Below are 20,812 nucleotides of genomic sequence, written 5' to 3'. Positions count from 1 at the left end.
AAATGTTGGTGCAAGACAAGGCAGTGTGAAGAGCAAGCTTCACTCAGCACAGCTAAATCCCTTTAGGGAACTAATTCATTTATGGGGGATTAGCCACAGCTGTGGGGTGTGGGCCTTGCAAGGTAATTAGAACCTTGGGGGAATCAAGGTTACCGCTTTCATCTCCCCCAAATGGGGAAAGTGGCATCAAAGCAACCACACCCTACATTTAGGTCCACACCCAGCTTGTCCAGCAGGACTAATAAATTAAAAAAAAAATTATGCTTGCTAGCCTTAGAAAGGGAAAAAGCAGAGAGATACATATGCCAAGTCAACCTTTAGAGAATAGCAGATGCTCCCGCTAAGAGACACCAGATGAGACCAGAAACAGGGGCGGAGGAAGGGGGGTGCAGTGGATGCGGGTCACCCTGGGTGTCACCACTTAGGGGTGTGTGACAAAATGCTGGGTGGCACTCACCGTGGGGCCTGCAGCATGCCTGAGCCACGCATGTCTCCTGGGCCACGCAGGCTCCATGCTGCCCAAATGGTCCACTTGCTGCCTCCCCCCCAGCTGTAGGGCGGCTGAGTGGGAGGAGGCAGGCAGACTCCAGAGGCCCCACCCTTACCCTGCCCCTGGGCGAGCTTCCTCAGCCTGAGCGGCTTCCTTCGCCACTGACTAGAAGTATACTCCTGGCTCCATATTCCTGAGAGCTGCTGCTGCTGCTCTTACGCCTTATTGCTTGGGTCAGCAGGATTCAGGGTCCAGAAGCCCTTAGAGCTTGATCCACGCAGCATTGCCTGCAAACTCAAAACTTTGTGAGCTGAAGTCCCCTCAAATGCCGTTTCAAAGAACTGGCAGGCATATTTTTGGTGTCCTTTATCTTCAACCAAAAGTTGAGTTTCTGGATTGAACATGGGATGTGATACAAGGTCAGCTGCTAACCTAGAAGTGCAGCTCCTGCCTGCTGACCAGGAGAGCCCCATTACCTTCAGAAGGTCGCCATTGTTGTCACAGTCCCATGCCCAAGTGATTACACAGAATCATTTCCACGAGGCTTCCTAAGGCCTGCTTGGCGTCCTGACCTCCCACCCCATGATAAACTTCAACCAAGAGGTCAACTGAACTCTTATTTCATTCCTGCTCATGAGTGGACACTGAGTTTCAGAACAAGGTTTGAAATGAAAATATGCTTGTTGTTGAGTGGCACATAAGCTGAAAGGAAGACTGGTAGATGTATCTACCAGATTTAGGATTCATACAACCATTCTGTATTCCAGATACAGTACATGCTTGGGACCTGTAAGACTGGTTGGAGGAAAGCAGGCAATTTCTGCCACTGGGCAAACAAACAACAGGAAAAGTGGGGCTTTCTCTCACACCATTACGATTTCCCCATGAGCTTTAAGAGCTGCAGTAGTCAATGTGGTGCCCTCCAAATGTTGTTGGGACTCCTAACCCCATCAGCCTCAGCCAACATGGCCAATGGCCATGGATTATGGGAATTGTAGGTTCTGAAGAGCACTGTGTTGGCTGCTAGAGAGCATCTTGCTAGACAGAACCAGATGTCCTTTTGGCCCAGTTCCGAAAGGATATTCATATGGTATTCAAACATGCCAAGAGTCCTGTGCTGCCCATGCTGATCTCTGTTTAGACATGCTGACCTGCAAAAACCAGAACCGGCTGAACCACCCTGCATACTTTGATCAGCACTGGTGATCCCTCAAATGACAGTTGTCTGAAGGACCCTGCCCCCAATCACCCTCTGCACTTGCCTGTTTGAGATTGTAAAGGCCTTGCTTGTCGCAGTTTGGGATATTTAGGGAATAGAGGTGCTCCAGCGGACCGCGTTCATCTGGCAGGCGCATGGTTGAGATGCGTTCCAAGACTTGATCTAATTCTTGTTGGCAGGGGGTCTGCAAATGGTCAAGAAAGCAGAAGAAAAACAAATGAGGACATCAGGCAGGGCCCAGTTGGCACAATGGAGACAACAATGGCTTTCACCTTCTGACACATGTGGGATTTAAGTTCTTGCTTAGGGTAGCTATGCAGGTTCCACCCCAAAACCCACGCCTGACTCCTTTTCATCCCAAAGCATCAGAAAAAGTATTCTAGCACACCTCACTCCGCCTGTAGTCATACTGTCTCAAGGCTGTTGAACATTTGCCAGAAAGGATCAAAGTGTTATGACCCAATGGTGATTTGCCCAAGGCCCAAAGACACAACAAACTTGGTATATATGCAGCTCATGTCACTCAGTGTCAATCGATTGGAAATAACTGGCTTGCGTCGTCTTTGATTAATGGATATGAAAACAAAAACGATACAAGGGGATAATGTAACAAGGATGATTTTTTGGTCTTCTGAATATACTTCTTTTTAGACACGGCTGGGAAGAAAAACTATGGAGAGCTCTTTGCTTTTCTACCATTTCTTTCTTAGAAGAATCATAGAAGGGTAGTTACATGCCCAATTTCCATGGAGATTCTCCCTGTGCCAGTAAAATTGCAAACTTAAGTTGATCAAATTCAACCTCTTCTCAGGGGGAACTTTGATTTATAGCCTCAAAACCAAGTTCAAACACTGGATAGAAATCTACATCCACTACACTTATAAAAAAGCACCAATGAGTAGCTCCTCAAACTATGGGAATAAAAAGATAGTTTTTTGTTTTATAAAAAAATGAAACCACAAACCCCAATCTTCATGTTCCACCAATTTTGGACAAATCATTAAAACCTCCTAAAATAATAATGGCTACCAGGCTGCTCATCCCTCCTGTGATTTGAACACTATTCTGAAGAGTGACTGGAGAGGTAGAAAGAGAACCTACAGCTTCATATTAACTGGCAAAATTTTGAGTTTAGCACCACTATAGGGAATATGCCACTGATGGCATTAACCCACCAACTGCCTGTATACACTGGGAAGAATGGAAACACTTATAAGAACCACAGTGCTGCGATGGGAATATGGTGCCCTTCAGACATTTGAGGGTTGTTCTCCATAGCAGAGAACCTCTTATGACGCTCCTATGATGGATTTATTTCTATACCGCTATATCTTAGAATGTCAGAGAAGTGTGCAATGCTAACATATAAAACACCAATTTTTAAAAAACCAAAAATACAGATAGTCTTTAAGGCAGTTGGCTAATCAAAGATAAAAATTATACAGCTGCAATTGACTGTCTGCATTAAAAAGTTTTCAAGAGATGCCCAAGGATGCCTGTGGAATCTCTGCTTTATCTTGTGGGACTCATCACAGTAAATGCCCGATTGTAGCTGAGGTTGGTCAGGGCTCTGCAACACAGGGGGACAACTAACAGGGATCTTCTGGATCATTGGGCTGGGATAGAGGGGCTCAGGCAGTCCTTATCAGCCCTCCTCGCATGGGACACTTGATCACATGGGTCTTTCCAAGGTTGATCATATGTGATTGCAGCCTTTTAAATGCTAGGGGGCACATAGGGAGAACCCATGGCAAAATACCCCCCAACTAGGCTCCTGTACAGTATTAAGAAGGGCACCGGTGTGTTCTGGGATTCTTAGAATCAGAAGAGTTGGAAGGGACCCCAAGGCTCATCTAGTCCAACCGTCTGCAATGCAGGAATATGCAGCTGTCCCTTATGAGGCTCGAACCTGCAACCTTGGTATTATCAGCACCACGCTCAAACCAACTGAGCTATCCTTGTGATCACATGATACAGTCTTGCTATTTGCCACAGAGTTCAGCTCTCTGAGATCTCTCAACTTTTATTTTCTTTACAACAACGGTAACATGTTCCTGACTCTTTGGGCTGTGGAAAAATAGGAACTGAATGGGAAAACAACTGATGAAATCAAAAGAGGCAGAGGGTACTGTAAAGAGTTTCCAATAGTTAGGAAGCAAAGTTATGGCACTGTGTGTTACTCTTTATCCCTTTACCCCATGGCTAATGGTAGCCTCTGAAGAAATGCTGAAGAAAAAGAAAACCCACGTAACATGTTCCTGCTGTGCATAAGTGATGTACAGACAGCAGAATTCAGCTCCTCTTGGCTTGGATGTTAGGCTATAGTGTGGCCCCAAAATTGGGATATTTTTAGCACACAGTTTATATATACACATATCCCTGGCTATGCTGCTGGTGGTAATGTGACATTTTATATAGCCTCAGGTTGTAATATCCAGTCCGGGAGTGTGCACAAAATCAGTTCCTCCAGTTATCATGGAGGGCAAACATTCCCTTTTGTATACGTCTTGATTCGCTGCTCTGCAAGCTAATATGCATGTACTGTGAGAGACTAAGCTCCCCCACCATCCCGATGCTACCTTCTAATTCCCTGTGGCATTTGGTCATGTACTGTATATGGGATCCTCTTCAGCTACCATGGCTCTCTTAAGGTATCAGCCATGCCCAGGAAGTTGCTGCCCCAGCTGCAGTGTTTAACACTACCTGGCATACATAACGCAATCATCCTACTGAGACACTCCATAATCCCGCCAATAGAACCCAGACCAGGAAAGACATAGTATGATGGTTGGGATCCAATTCTGTACAAGGTTTAAAATTTTACAGCCTATATAAAGAATGCAAACTTTCAGAACAATCCTAAGCATGCTTACTCAGACATGTTCAATGGGGCTTACTCCTCAATATTCCAGCCATCTTCATATCAGTGGTAGATCTTCTTCTGGGCAATTAGCTGGGAAAGGAATCTTTCACAGATCAATTGCCAAGGTTCTTTTCCTTGTTCTGGGTGGTGGTTTTATTTAGCTTATTGACTCCACAGTATTCCATAAGTTATAATCAGAGCTATGTGTGTTATCTGATTGGGCCACCAGTACTCTGTCCTTCTCTTTTGATATTCAAGATGGCAAAGGCCACCAACAAGCTGACAGCATGCCAGGTCCCTAAATGCAGCCCGCAATTGCTTTGAAGAGACTCTGAAAGCCAATTTTAACACTCCGGTCCACCAGTTTCTGTCCAAGAAAGCATCCTGAGTACCTTTCAGCTACTCGGACTCTGCCTGGAACCCGGCCCGTCAGGGAACAGTGAAGCCAACTAGACCAGCGTGAGTGCGGTAATTAAAAGCACAGAGCAGGAGAATGGAAAACCCCAGGAAAAGCAGCAGCACCACCACCACCAAGACTGCTCTGGAGGCATCAAAGCAATGCTGCTCTGTGAGCCTCCAAGAGTTGTGGCTATAAGACCAAAAGCTTATGTGGCATCAGTTTCACCCAACAAGTGGGGGAAGAGGATCCAAAGCTAAATTAGAAAAGCTATTGATAGGAATTATCCCTGCACTCTGGTTGATGATGCCAGCTGTAATCCTGAATGACAACTGTGTGGCAAAGTCCTCCTCCTGGGCCCTGCCAAAATCCTGTATCTTGTGTTCTGTTTGTTTGGCTCTATTTTCCTCCTCGCTGTGCTGTCTCATCTCTTCCCATGGCCTGGCCCCGATGTAACCTTCAGCACTGTTTACAATGGGAGAGGTGAGTAGAATTCAGTCTCACATAATGAACTTTATTCATTTGACAACCAGAAACTCTGTGGCTCAACCTCTCAACCTCTGGGTTCTCACTCAGGGTCCAAAGAAACTCTCAGCTAGACAACAAAAGTCTCACAATGAGAAGAGTTCCTGGAAACAGCGGACACCACCCTAGTTTCTCACTCTAGACTTGCTTTTTACGGGCAGGCTCAAAGTGGCTGGTACTTTCTCAGGTGTGTCCCATTCAGCTGCACTCTCCACACCCAGTTCCAGCAGGTTTGTTGAGTTTCCTGGGGGGTCCAGACAATGGGAGAAGCTCCCACTCCTCTACTCACAGCACGTTCTTCACTCTCTGCAAGTCTCCTCCTCCAGCTACTAATGGAGACTGGGGGCAGGGGTGCCTCTGACAGCTAGAGAAAAAGCTCATCATGTGATCATCTTTGAACTACATATAGTTCCCCCCCCACCAAAGAAGAATAACATGTTGCACCCTTTCCAGGGACTTGAAGACCATCTCCCACACCCGTTGTTGACCTCACTCACCCTGACTGATGGCGAGTGGAGGTGGTGCTTGGTAGGCTTGCCCAGCTGTTTTTGCTGCTCATTCACCTTCTCACGGATGACGGCAAACTCCTTGCCATTTTTAGGGGGCTTTATCCGTCCACCGCCACTCACCACACTGGAGGCGGCATCCACCACATTCTCTGCAATAGATACTTCAGTATGTTCCTCATCTACACAGACAAAAAAAGAAAAGGAGGGTGGGAGAAGAAAGAAAAGGGGCATCAGCAAGGCTTCTTTCCAGTCGAAACCCAGTTCCAGCACCTCTCAGGTGGGCGCCAGTGTCATTATAAGAGAACAAGGGAGCTGTTCATGGTGAGTTCCGGCACCTCTTTTTCTAGAAAAATTAGCACTGGTGTATTAGTTATGTTAGCCGCAGAACCCAAATGCTCTGCCCAGAGATGCCCACAATGGAACAAATGGGGGAAATTCCCACAGGCCCACAGTGAGAAGAAGAAGAGCTTGGACTTGATATCCCGCCTTTCACTCCCCTTAAGGAGTCTCAAAGCGGCTAACAATCTCCTTTCCCTTCCTCCTCCACAACAAACACTCTGTGAGGTGAGTGAGGCTGAGAGACTTCAGAGAAGTCTGACTAGCCCAAGGTCACCCAGCAGCTGCATGTGGAGGAGCAGGGAAGCAAACCCGGTTCACCAGATTACAAGTCCACCGCTCTTAACTGCTGCACCACGCTGGCTCTCAGCCTGGGATATGAACTCCAGTCACAGCTATGTGGAAGAGGCATTCCAGCTGTGTGAGATTCCAAAAAACTCCCCTTGCAGAGCAGCCAAGACAAGGTGGAGCTTCTGTTTTGAGGAAACACTCCCCCCCGCATTCCAGCCTTTAAATGCTTGGTTACACAAGTTGTCAAAAGTATTTAATAATGCATTTATTTCAAATCAGAAGTCGCACATGTCTGGACCGCAGGAGACAATTTGGCTAAGCATGCAGAACATCATGTCCCATTTATACTGTAAAGAGAAAGAATTTTTTTAAAAAATGGATAAGCTAAGCATCTTGGTCTTTTAGCAACACCCTGTCCTTTGATTATCCTCTCTGCCCCCCCCCCCAGCTCAGATACTGTGGGCCAAGTTCATTCCTGACCTGTTACCCTCAGGCTTTCAAGAGGTTCCAAAGCAGAATATGAGCTGAACATGGCCAAGTGGCTCAAGGGAATGGGGGGGGGGGGATGAGGGGCAAACAATTATTCCTAAGGACTCTGATTAAATAATAATAATAAAGAGGCCCATTTTGGAAAATAAGTAAAGAGAACCAAAAAAGGGAGAAAGCAACTAGATGAGAAATCACGCCAAGAATACACACACACACACACACACACACACACACACACACACACAGCAGGCTTTGTATTGTTTATAAACAAATGCACTATCTCATCATGTAACTGAAATCAAATATACAGGATTGTATAACAAATCTAAAGCTCCCCTACAAGATCTTAATGAAAGGTCAGGAAGGGGAGGACAGGTCATCATCCAAGTCATGGCTGAGCTGAAAATATTCACGATTTTAATGACTGGGGGTGGGGGGCAGCGTGGAAAAGGGTCTCTTGGTCTCTTGTTCTGGTACCTTCATCAACACTTCCAAGCAAAAATTTCAACTGTTTCTTCAATGTGTCAAAATGTGAACCTTTTTTTTTTTTCTTTTCCCCAACAGACAAATCTGATCGGCTATGTCATGAGTTAGTTCTATTTCACTGAAGCTGTTATTTCTGACCCACAAAGATCAGAGCCGGTGAACATTTGGCCTAGTCCTCATTTCAGTCCATTCTGCTTTAACCAGCAACCTATGGCAAATTCAACAGTCAGCTGAATTTGGACCAGTAGCTATTTGGATGTCGCCAACTCCAGACCAGACTTTTTACAGGCGGTTTCTATGTGTTTCTATGATGAGGCTCAGTACAGATTGGCTGCCAAAGCCTGACCTCACCTGGCTGGTGTAGGAGCATGCATGGAAACATCAAAAATTCATGGACAACTGTTGACTGTGATTTGGCAAAGATCCAGCTGCTCCAAATCTCTTATGCAGAACCTCAACTGTCTTTCTGGCCCGTATGACCCCTAAATATGGCACAGTTAGAAAATATGGATAGCAGTGCTGCCCAGTTTTTCACAATTAGTGTGACAAATTCAGCTGCGTTTTCACAGTTCTCCCAGGGCTGAGCTGGAGCCATACCAGGAATCAGACCTGGAGTATGTGTTCTCCAACCCCAAATCCCTGCAGTCTGTTGCTGGAATTTGGAGATTGGGTTGGCATGCAACTGGCATGGTTCCTTTGATCAAGTCTTCATAGAAGACCAGGGTCCAATTTTGTTGTGCTTTAATGCCTGGGCTGTCCAATCCAGTGGTATCATATGGCTCACCTGTCCACCAGGGTCAAAGTTTCAAATTATTACCACCATCTAACCTAAAATAGTCTGCTGGGTACTTACCAAGGTAGCTTCCTTCCAGCCCAAGGTCATGAAGTCCCTTGTATATATGTGTTTTTATTGTATCACGTTGAGTTTGTTTTGTTTAAAAATACAATCAATCAGTACAGCGGAACCTTGGTTCTTGAACAGCTTAGTTGACGAACAAATCAGCTCCCAAACACCGAAACCCCAGAAGTGTTCCAGTTTTCGAATGTTTTTCGGAAGCCGAACCGGCTAATGCAGCTTCTGCTGGAGTGCAGGAAGCTCCTGCAGCCAACTGGAAGCCGCGCCTTGGTTTTCAAATGTTTCGGAAGTCGAACAGACATCCAGAATGGATTAAGTTTGAGAACCATGGTTCCACTGTATATAAATTATATGATTTGGGAAGCGATAAAAAAACTGAAGAGTAGAATCCAATGCAGCACTAAGTGGATGTTCCATCAGCGCAAGGATTTCTGATTGTCCAACAGATCGTTCATCCTCTCTCCTCCCATTGCCTGCCCTTAAATTTGTTCTAGAGGTTACCCACAACCCATGGAGCAAGCAGAGGCACCAACTTGCACCAAAGATTGAGGGAGCCATGTGATGTTTTGTCAGGGGCCAGGGGACAGAGCTGAATGCAGTGGCCAGCAGCCCTTCCTCTCTTGGGCTTGGCAGCCTTCCATGGCAGGAGGAGGAAGAGGAGGAGCCAGACACTGAAGCCATGCTTGGCTCTGCACTTGGCCTCTGCCTCCTGATGGTAGAGGACACTGGGGGGCACTCCCCAAAAGTATTGGGGGCCCAAAACCGCTCAGTCCCCTGAAGTTGGCACCCCTGGGAACAGAGGTGGAAACTCTCATTGCACAAGTCGAAGTCCTTATGTTGAGAGAATGGGGCAGGCGAATAATGCTTCAAATAAATTAATGAACTCTCCCTCCCAGCATGCCCTGCTGCCAAGATCCATAATGGGGTTTGACCACTTGTGGCCCTCTAGATAGAGCTGCTCTGCAGCTCCCATAAATCCTGACCAAATGGGTCATCTTGGGTAAATCTTGCCGAATGGGTAAATCTTGCCGAATGGGGCTGACGGCAGGTGGAGTTCAACAAGATATGGAAGGCCACAAATCTATAGCATCAACCTGCTCCAACAGCTTGCATCAGGGGATGATACTTCCCTACTAATGCATGACACTGGCACATAATTTTTTTAAAAAAGATAATCACCTGATGATCCAGCCATCATTGCATGGTTGGATTTGTGCTTAGCTCAAAGCATTAAGAACTATGCAAAAGCTGAAGATCTGGAACTCAAGACTAGTCAAGAGCCTTCCAGATAAGTGATGCAATATTAACCCCACTCTGCCTCCTCCCCCAATGCATTATCTTCCACTGCTGTCCGGTCTTTTCAGCATAACTGTGAGAGTAGAAAAGGGATTGCTAAGCTGGAGAATGAACAGTATGTTCCAATGGGTGGTTGCTTAGCAAGTTCCTCTGGTTGTCCCGGACGGCTGCTGGCACAGGGATGATCCAAATGGGCATCCCGTGGCCTCCTTTGGCTGTCACCTCCCCCCAGGAAGTGCTTTCAGGCCCTTCAAAAGCACATGGAAACGGCAGCTTTGACAATCCCTCTTCAGCACGAGCAAATCCAGCTTTTAGCAGCATGCCCTACTTGCCCGTTTTGCTCGCTTTCCATCGCTGAACGTACATATTGGGGGCCTGAACAATGCACTCATTCTTCCCATCCTTCCCCGATCTGTTGTGATGCAGTCCTCCCCATTCACTCAATTTATAGCCCAGAATACATGTCCCAGCCCTGATGCTTTGCGGCAGCATTCCCGCATCAACCTTTTCTGAACTTCTGCTGGGATCCTTGGGCAGCAAAAGTCTCAAGTCTGCTCGGAGAGGGAAAGATTAGGGAGGATCTCTCCTGCTTTTGCATGTCTGCTCCGATGACTATTTAAATGCACCAGCAGAAGCTGAACTTGGCACTGAATCACTGTGGAGGCAACCTGCTTTGCCCTGGATATGACCACAATGGCACTCTGGGTATAGGAAAGCGAGAAAGCTATGTTTATTGCAGGAAATACATGCTTGATAGGGAAAAGATCCTAGTTCTATGTAACTAAGGAGGAGAATGCAAAAAGCTACGCTTGCTCTTGCATCTTAGATGGAGAGAGAGCCAAAACAGACATCACTCCCCTAAGTATCTGAAGAAGTGTGCATGCACACGAAAGCTCATACCAAGAACTGACTTAGTTGGTCTTTAAGGTGCTACTGGAAGGAATTTTTTTTGTTATCACTCCCCTAAGGCAAGGCATGGAGAAGAAAGAAGTAGCAAAATGAGGTTAGCAGCCCTAAGAGTATCGTTCTGGCCCTCAAGGAGGGTTAGCAAAGGTTAGAGAACAATCTAGGAAGCATGGAGGCCCCCCTCTCTATCTGCTCTTTCCCATGCAGATGTATCGGCCTCCAGTGCAAGCCCAGTTGCATCCCAACACTTCCAACATGTTTTAGTCCAGTATAGTGGTCACCTTTAAGCAAACAACATTCCTGTGCCTCACAGTTGTTCTCAAATCTTGTCATAGCAAAATCACCCATAAACCAAGAGAAAAAAATGGAGGCACTGTGGGTGAGTAGCTCCCATGGCCAAGAAACTGGTCAGCTGCCTACCCTGGATGGGGTTTCACTTCCCCACAGGAGCAGGAGGGGGGTGCTTCTGGCATTGTAGACTCAGGTAGCCTCAGTGACTAGAAATGCCTTTTACCAACTGTGGCCTGTTCAACAGCTATGGGCATTCCTGGACTGGGAAAGCCTGCTCACAGTAGTTAATGCAATGGTTACTTCAGGACTGGATTACTGCAATGCCCTCCATGTGGAGATTCCCTTGCACTTGATCCGGGAGCTGCAGCTAGTGCAGAAGACTGCAGCATGATTGGTGACAGGAGCGAGGCCTTGTCAGCATAAAAACCTGTCCTCAGAGGTCTGCACGGGCTGCAGATTTGACACTGGGCCAAGTTCAAGGTGTTAATATTAGCATTTTCATTTTTGTATGCTACAAAGGAAGGGTCGTGAGTTTTTCTTGATTTTATCTTTTTGCAAACTGCCTTGAGATTTTTGATCAAGTGGTGCATAAATTTTATTAAATAAATAAAATTAACACACACTTTTTGAGACTATTTGGGCATCACATCCTTTTGAGTGAGATTGGTTCTTGCCCTGACAGGCAGGAAATGGGAATACCTCAGTTGAACCATAGTTTAGTTCTGAAAACTGTCTTAAAGAGCAGGACTCAGCTCCTAAGGGGCCACCACTAAGGGCTGCTTTGCACATTACAGAATGCTGTGGGGGCCAAGACGCTTGCTCTTCCACCCCACCCAAATTTCCACAAACACCCCCTCTAGATACATTTCCAACCACACCACATCCATCCTGCTTGTCCTGGAGTGTTCTGCTTTTTCAAGGGACAGAAGTGAACAAAATGGGGCAGGAAAAAGTCTTTGTGTAAGGAGTCACATGCTCACATTCCTTTGGATCCAAGCCATGAGTCTCCCCCACCCCACCCTCACCAGGATGTGTACATAGTATATACACAAGCACACACAAAGGGAATTTGTGGCTGCTCATGATTTCCTAGCAACCATGTGTGAAGTGGCCACTAACTAAACACAGCTAGCGCCCACCCCTCATTTGGGAGATATGAGACAGAGAGAGAGAGAGAGAGAGAGAGAGAGAGAGAGAGAGAGAGAGAGAGGATTTTGCAGCTAATGGGGTAGGGCTTCCAACAGACACGTCCAAGTTACAGGCTATGTATGTTTGCTGCCTATCTAACCTCTGCTGACAGGAGGTGGCATATGGCAGCTATGTGCTTCCACAAAAGTGACAAAAAGAGAGGTCCCCATGCCTTCAGTGATACAATTTGACCTCAGGAACCCACAACTGAATATTTTAGTATAGGTTTTGGGAAGGACAGAGTGTAGTATGGCCAGAAGTCTGACTTTCCACTCAAGAAATTGAAGCCAGAGAGGGGGGGAAATTCCACATATAATACTTTTTTTTCAAGACGTACATACACCAAAAGATCAAATAAGTGCTCCACCCTACCCTTTTATTTCTGTCTGCGTGTCCATCTTTGATTTTGTCCACTTTACCTCCTCAGCCACACTGGCTTCAGCAGAATGTATTTAAATATTGTTAGCTTTGAAACCACATCACACTTTTCCACTGTCTATTTTCCAGACAGTGGTTCTGCCCAGGGAGTTACCCTCCCCTCCCCCTTTTCCTTTCCCCATTTCACTTTGCATTTTCTCCAACTGCCATTTCTTAAGGTCACTCATGAGGAACTTTTAATCAGTGATTCTATGTCCCAAATAGACCAAATCAAATCTGGTTCCATCCACTTGCAGGGCACTCCACTTAGATCGTTTACTTTAAGCTTAAGGAGGAGCTGCAGATCTCAGACTATGAGAAAAGGAAAAGGAAATATCCATTTGCCACATCTGATAAAGTGGGCTGTATCTCACTACTCAACCTGCCCAAATGGCCTCTCCAAAACGAACTCTGACCTCTAGAGCAAAATTTGCAATCACCAGAATGCCAGTTGTCATTCTTTTAAGAAAGCAAGTTCTTGAGATGGTCCATTTTAGGTAATAAAAGACTTGGAAACATATGGGCAGCATCTGGTGAGGGTTCGGAGATGATAGAGGAGGCTCCATAGATTTCAGGAAAATTGAGAAGGGGGTCACAATTAGCCCCAGTTTGGCTCAATCTAGAGCTTGGAATATATGGCAACCCATGATTCGGGTGCATGGAAGAATCATGAAATCAATCCTCATGCCAAACATCATTTTAAAAATCAGCTAGCAGCAGACCACAGAGCCTAGGACTTGCCGATCAGAAGGTCGGAGGTTCAAATCCCCATGATGGGGTGAGCTCTCATTGCTTGGTTCCAGCTCCTGCCAACCTAGCGGTTCAAAAGCACCTCAAAGTGCAAGTAGATAAATAGGTACCGCTCCGGTGGGAAGGTAAATGGCATTTCCGTGTGCTGCTCTGGTTCACCAGAAGCAACTTAGACATGCTGGCCACATGACCTGGAAGCTGTATGCCGGCTCCCTCGGCCAATAAAGCGGGATGAGTGCTGCAACCCCAGGGTCAGCCATGACTGGACCTAATGGTCAGGGGTCTCTTTACCTTTACCTTTAACCTCCCTGCAAATAAATAAGGATGACTGTTAAATGATCAGGGCATCCAGAAGTATCCTCATCCTGGTGTCCTTTTCACCTGCTCTGTCGTTCTTAAAGTCACAGTGGGGTTCTACTGCCATGAATTTGCATGGACCTGTTTGAATGCCACAGAGTGCCTTCGCTTAGGTTTATTGCACACTCTTTAAAGCTTTTTGCCATCTCCTGCTTTATTCTTTCAACATCGGCCCATTCCCTTTTCTCTGCCTATTGGCTTCCTATCTCAACATTCCCCAGCATCTTCTGCAATTGATTTCCACACCTAGGAAAGCATCCTTGAATTTCAGTTGGATGAAAGTTGCTTGATTAGTAAAATACCTATCTGAGAAGCATCAGCTACAAAAAACCAAAATGCCTTGCAATTCATACTCATAAAAGCCAGTGCAGCCCAATGACATTTGTCCAAATCCTTCTTCCATCACACTCTGGCCTTAAAGTCACAATCTTTCAATCTTCATAAAACAGGAATAATAAGGACCTTCTGCACAGGACCAAGACTGTGAAGCACTTGGCCCATTAAAAACAAAACAAGAAGTTATTAATAACACAGCTTTCCTTTCTTCCATTCCTTCATTTTCCATACTCAAAACATCAATGGAACCAGTAATGTGATACAGAATGGAAAGAATGCTCTGTAACCATTACCATTTCCTTTTCATGATTTACTCACAAAGAACAAAGTCACCCCAATAGTTTCCTCATATTTTTTTTAAAACAGAATTGTTTGTGGGTTCCTCCAGTATGTGCACAGGACAAAGAATTCTGTCTTGGATAAAGAAGACAAGACATCCCAGTGCTTATGCCCAGAAGACAGCAGGACCATCACTAATTTTTTTTAAAGCCAGAATTTAAAAAAATAGTTTAATTTTTTAAAAAATTATTTTAAAATTAACAACCACCACCACCTTGTACCTGCTAATCTCCAAGTCTGAGGGAGTGGGACTTCTCTAAAGGGCACAGGCAGCTGCTAGCAGAAGGAAACACTCAATTGGGTTTCCCCAAGCTTGTTATTTTGTGTGTTGCTTGTGTGCTGCTGTTTCATTTGTCCTTCTAAAAATAAATGGACATCATTTATTTCTCAAGACCCCATTCTTTCCCTGGGTTCTTCAGACCACAGACTTAATTCCCAAGTGGGCCTACTCTCATTTTTTCCCTATATGACACATTTGCTCAGGGTTATTTGGGTCTCTGGTTAGATTCCCCATGTTCCACAACATGGCAAGCTATAATAGGTTGTAAAGTCCACAGTGTGGGCATGCAAACCTCTTATGTTGTCCCGGCTTCTTACATATCCAGCTGGAGTACTAAGAGAAAGCAAAGCCCTCTTGTGGTCAATGCCCTCCAGCTGGAACTAAGTATTCAGGTAAATATGAGGCTGTCACTTCAAAATAGCAACTCTGTCTCTCTTACTGCATAATATTGCTATCAGTTTGTGGGGTGCCTAGACTCCCCTTCTAATTCTTGGGTGCCAGACACTGGATTTAGCATGTGGAAATACAAGCCAGGAGACAGCCTGGTGATGATCCACTAAAGATAAGTCTTTAGCAGGACAAAGAGAGTGGCTCTGTGCCAGAGAGCAAGTGGGAGCCCCCCTCCCCAATTCAGAATTAGTTAGAAAGACAAAAGCCTTTGAAGTAGAGTTCTAAAGCAGTGGTTTTTAGGATTGCTGCTGGGGATGATGTGGGCTGGAGGCAAAATAGCTGCAGTCAGTTAAAGGCAGCAGACAGGAGAAGAGGGACAGAGGGCAATGGCTAATTTCCACCAGAATCCAAGACTGTGGCCAAGGGAGAAGCAATAACCTCTTGAAGCACAATGCTGTGAGCTCCTCTATCATAGGTACAGGTTGTATATATGTATAAATAATCCCCATATCATAAAGACACCACAGTCTCCAGTGGACACCTAGAATCTCGCACTGCTCAGAGATTGAGATGGTGAGTACCGTAACAATATTAGAAATATGCAACACATGACATTGAGTTATGGGTCAGAATGAAACACAAGGTTGTTTTTAAGGTATTAGGCATGTCTAGGTTTAGCCCTGGGTTGCTAGTTCTTAGTCTAACAAATGAGTATCACACACAGATGCTGCGAAGGACAGTGAATGTAACTTAGGTTTGCATTTCCACTTATACCAACTAATTAACTCCAGTAAATTCTTGCTGAGTAGTGAGGTGTTTGTAGAAAAAAGTAGGGCATCTAAAATCTGTTGGATCAGTGTTCTGGAGCCTTAGAGTTTAAGACATCCCTGGACTACAAATCCCATCATCCCCAGTCAGCTTAGCCAATGGTCAGGAGTGATAGGAGCTGTAGTCCACAGCAACAAAGGACAATGAAGAAGAAGAGGTAGGACATAGCTCAGTTGGTAGAGCATGAGCCTCTTAATCTCAGGGTCGTGAGTTTGAGCCCAGATTCCTTCATTGCAAGGAGTTGGCTAGATGACATTTGTGGTCCCTTCCAACTCTACAATTCTATGATTCTAAGAGAGAGGAGGCAGGGACAGAGGCATCTAAGGTGCATCCTTTTGCATAGACACTAAAAAAGGACTGGCACATCACAGCCAGCACCACCAGCTTCCTTTGCTTTCCACACCTTTAGCTAAACCAAACAATATATTGGTCTCCCTTGCAATGTTTTGGAAAGAGCCAGAGAGTGAAACACACATTTAAAAACTGTTGGGAAATAGGATGAACTATGCCTAATTTCACATCATCTGAACCTCAACCTGAAATATATAGAAAGCCTTTACAAACCCTTTGGGATTGGAAATGGTGCGTTCCTATGAGACTTCTCAACAGAACTTTCAGGCTCTTTAATTCCCCTTGAGACCCTCACAAGACAACCTCCCCCCTACCTCTTCGCCTAAAGATAAAGCACATCAGCTGAGTGAGAGCAAGCCGGTTAACAGCAAAATCGCTGAATAAAGCTGCCTGCTATGCTCTAGGCACTGGAAGCAAAAGCTGAAGTACGAGCACCTGCAGCTAGTATATAAAATTTCATAGCTCCTAAAAATAAATCCATGCTCTAAAACACTCAGAACCATCCGCCGCCCTCAGTTAATAAAAAGGCTGTATTGTGTTACAGCTGTTACAGCTACTACTACATCTGCTAGTGTTTCAAAAGCAGATACGTCTGGCTCAATTGTGCTCAGTTTATAGCTACTTTATTTCCATCTCCCGGACAGGTTTATTTTCCCTTTTCTAGTGGAATACTCCACCTAAGGCAGGCATGAAAAGCACAAGCTGTGATCGTTTGTATGCCTTGAGCCGGCATTAAAAGTCCCTTACCCCATCTGAGCTCTGAAACAGATCCTAAATAACCTGGCAGTGTATGCTCCAAGTTAGGGACATTTCAAAACACTGACTCTTAACTCCCTAGAGGGGAAGAGCCCAGGCCAACAGTCTTCCAACCAAATGCTGTGAACAAAAGTCACTCGGCTCACCTCACCCAAAGCTTCTGATTTTGTGAAAGTCACAGCACAAAAGAAAATCCAAATTTTGGGGTTTTAAAAAAAGGAATTAAGCTAGCATGGCTAGGAAAGTCCCTTGTCCAAAACCCTGAAGAACCCCTTGATAGCCGGAGAGGGTAATAGTGGGTCAAATGAACCATAAGGTTCATTTGTTTTAATGCTGCCTTGTTCTTCCCTTTCATACACTTCCATGAAACTGCTTCTCCCAACAATAGCCTTAGACTGTGGAATCAATTCTGGCTTCAACTTTCAAATGTATTTACAGAATTGCTCTAGTGCATCTTCTCTTGTAGCCACAGCAAAATCCCTAGCAACTTGCAGGAGAGAGAAGAGCCACAGTAAAACAGGCATGGAGGACCCTCGGCCCCCCAGATGTCACACCAGCCGACATGGCCAATGAGTAAAGGCTAGTAAAGTCCAGCAACATCTGGATAGCCACAGGTTCTCCATCACTGCAGTAAAGGCTTCACATAAAGCCAGGGAGTCCATACGCGAGGGGTAGAGAAGCAGGAAGCTAAAATGGAGAGACACCTCAAGCTTTCAGGCAACATTAGGAATCAGCTATATTACATATGAAGTGCTCAGTCTTCTCCAAGCGGATCACACATATAAAATAATGTTAAAAAATGAATGGCACAAGTTAATAAACATCAATCTTCAAAACAGAAGGAATATAGGATATGGCCACAGCACCAACAATTACCTCATTTGCTGGGGCTATGTGTCAATAACCTAAATTGCAATACAAGATTCAATTAGGTTGAGTGCTGCACCTCATTACCGCTATTCAAATTTCACACACATCGCTGTCACGCTGCTGAGAACTGCTGCACACCCAATTCCTGGGCTCCGGGCCAAGGCTCCCCTCCATTAGAAACAACAACACAAAAACACCCTCAAATTATGCTTCCAAGGGTCCTGCCCTTTACCCAACATGTGAAGGTCCCTGGAGGAGGTGGCAGGCGTAGAAAGGGAGCCAGACCACAGAGAGGGGACCCGACGTAGCCTGCTGCTTGCCTGGTCTAGTGGCCTGGACGTTAACCCAGCCAGGGACAAAAAGGTGGTGTGATAAATAAGCCTGTGCAAAGCGCCCTCATTGCAATTTGAAACCAGCATTCCTAAACCACTTTGATTGCTCTGAGAGCCACAGGCCAGTCAAGGTTTTCTTTGTCACCATCTAGGTTGCTATGTTCAAAAACTTGCAAAGCAATGCTAGCTACACTATATTAGATACTACACTACACTACACTACACTACACTACACTACACTATACTATATACTATAAAGTATCTTCTAATACATGGGTAGGGAAACTAAGGCCCAGGGGCTGGCCCCGGCCCAATCGTCTTCTAAATCCGGCCCATGGACGGTCCAGGAATCAGTGTGTTTTTACAGGAGTAGAATGTGTTCTTTTATTTAAAATGCATCTCTGGGTTATTTGTGGGGCCTGCCCGGTGTTTTTACATGAATAGAATGGGTACTTTTATTTAAAATGCATCTCTAAGTTATTTGTGGGGCATAGGAATTCATTCATCGCCCCCCAAAAAAATTGTCCAGCCCCCCACAAGGTCTGAGGGACAGTGGAACAGTACCCTGCTGAAAAAGTTCTTCCCCATAAGAATCTACCCTGGCCCTGTTGCCCTAATCCAGTGGTTTTCAACCAGTGTGCTGTGAAACCCTAGGATGCCTTAAATGATGGTCAAGGGTGCCGTGGGCAACACTGGCCTCTGTCCCTTTTTCCTTCCCTCCCTCCTCTGATGCACTCTGCGTCTCTGCCTCCCAAAGGCTTGCTCAGCTGTCTATTGCAACAGCACTGGCTATAAGCTCTGCAGGTGAATGGTGCCTCAGGGGCGGGGGGGGGGGGGGACAACTCAGAGACCAGGGAAGAGGACTCCCAAGGAGAGGGGAGAGGAGAGGAGGCTGAGGGGACACTCCCTAAGGGAGGGTGTTCAAAAAGGGGTGAGAAGCTGCAGTTCTGCAGTTTTCTCTGATGAAAATAGGGACATCCTATTCAATGATGATGATGATGATGATGATGATAATTTCATTATTTATACCCTGCCCATCTGCATGATGATAATTTCATTATTTATACCCTGCCCATCTGCTTGGGTTGCCCCAGCCACTCTGGGCACCTTCCAACATATATAAAAACATAATAAAACATTAACATTTTTTTAAAAAAAACCTTCCCACAGGGCTGCCATCAGATGTATTCTAAAGGTTGCATAGTGACTTATCTCCTTGGCTCCTGGGTTGCATAACTCCATACCCTCCAACATTTAACTGTTGTAAACAGGGACATCCTAAGGAAAAGCGGGACATTCTGGGATCAAATCAGAATCTGGGACAGCTTCTGTAAATCTGGGGCTGTCCCTGGAAAATAGAGGCACTTGGAGGGCCTGTCAAGGGAGCCGTGGGCTAAAAAGGTTGAAAACCTCTGCCCTAATCATCTTCCTTAAAACAGTTCTCAAGACCATTGCTCCTGTGGGCAGTGGTGGAGCTTCATGCTCTGGCATGGGGGGGGCGGAGAGCAGGCGGGGGGGGGGCTGGCACGCGTCCTGGGGGCAGTGCGCTCCCCCTACACTCCTCTTCCTCTGCCAGCGCCTGTGGGGCTGTGTGAAAAATGTGCAGTGGCAGCAGGCCTCGTCGGGCCTTGCGGCCTCTCCCAACGGGAATGACATAATATGTGTGTGTGTGTCACACGTGTAACATCGCATGCACTTGACAAACCTCCCCCCCCCCCAGTGTTGTGCAGAACTTGGGGCCAGTGCTCCTGGGCATTTTTGAATGGGAGCTGCCTTCTTTCAAACAGGCACTTCCGCAGAGCCTCATCATGTAAGCCCCAGACCAGGTGATCACGCAGCATCTCTTCGAGGTTTGGGAAATTGCAATGCTGGGTCTAGTGTCTAAGTTCAATAGGGCCAGTACACTACAGGAAAAGGGAGGGAGGGGCAGGCAAACGAAGACTCTGTATGGTTTGCCCTTGTAACATTGCCCTTGATTGCTGGTCATGCTGGCAGGGGCTGCTGGGAGTTAAAAGTTAAGTATTCAAAATATTAGCATGAAATATTGCATTATGTCACCATATGAAGGCAGCCTTGTTTAGGGAAGTTTTTAATGTGTGGTATTTTAATGTATTTTTAATCTTTGTTGGAAGCCACCCAGAGTGGCTGGGGAGACCCAGCCAGATGGGCGGGGTACAAATAATAATAATAATAATAATAATAATAATAATAATAATAATAATAATAATAATATGTTATTATTATTATTATTATTATTATTATTATTATTATATGCACTGAAATATTTTAAGGTGGATTTTAAAGCAGAACAAAAAGGAGCATCCATGCTCCATCCAGCTACCATAATTCACTAACCTGAACATTCATGCTAACAATAGCTTCTTTTTATATGAATTACAGTAACCAGTTGCAGTGTGTGGATGTTGCTGCAGTTAAATGTACTAGACTGCCCTTTGGACTGAACTCCCAATTGCTAAATGACATTCTTTTTTTAATCAGTGAACGAATACTGGACTTTGAAACTCCATTTTATATGCCAAAAGTTTTGTAAAGGAGGGAAAACAAGAATGACATAGTCCAAAACTGAGTACTGACAAAGTAAGCTCCTGAAAGGCCATAATAAGTATTATGGGTTTGCAAGTTGTGAAACCAAACATGAGATTG

General features: G+C 45.4%; 1 protein-coding gene across 2 annotated transcripts in view; it reads right to left on the bottom strand.

Annotated features, from left to right (window-relative positions):
* The window catches only part of IGFBP2 (insulin like growth factor binding protein 2), a 65,943-nt gene that overhangs the window by 4,285 nt on the left and 40,846 nt on the right, over nt 1-20,812 (bottom strand). The window contains exons 2-3 of one of the 2 annotated variants that reach the window (XM_083747595.1): nt 5,992-6,182; nt 1,753-1,893 (exon numbers count right to left, since the gene is read on the bottom strand). In XM_083747595.1, the coding sequence (XP_083603721.1) occupies nt 1,753-1,893; nt 5,992-6,182 (332 nt within the window). Of the gene's footprint in view, nt 1-1,752; nt 1,894-5,982; nt 6,183-20,812 lie in introns of both variants that reach the window. The other variant, XM_083747596.1, reaches the window with a different exon arrangement.

Source organism: Podarcis gaigeae, assembly GCF_964106915.1.
Source record: "Podarcis gaigeae genome assembly, chromosome: 1".
NCBI classification, from domain to species: domain Eukaryota; kingdom Metazoa; phylum Chordata; class Lepidosauria; order Squamata; family Lacertidae; genus Podarcis; species Podarcis gaigeae.
The sequence above is the reverse complement of the archived record's forward strand: the minus strand, read 5'-3'. Positions and strand labels throughout refer to the sequence as shown.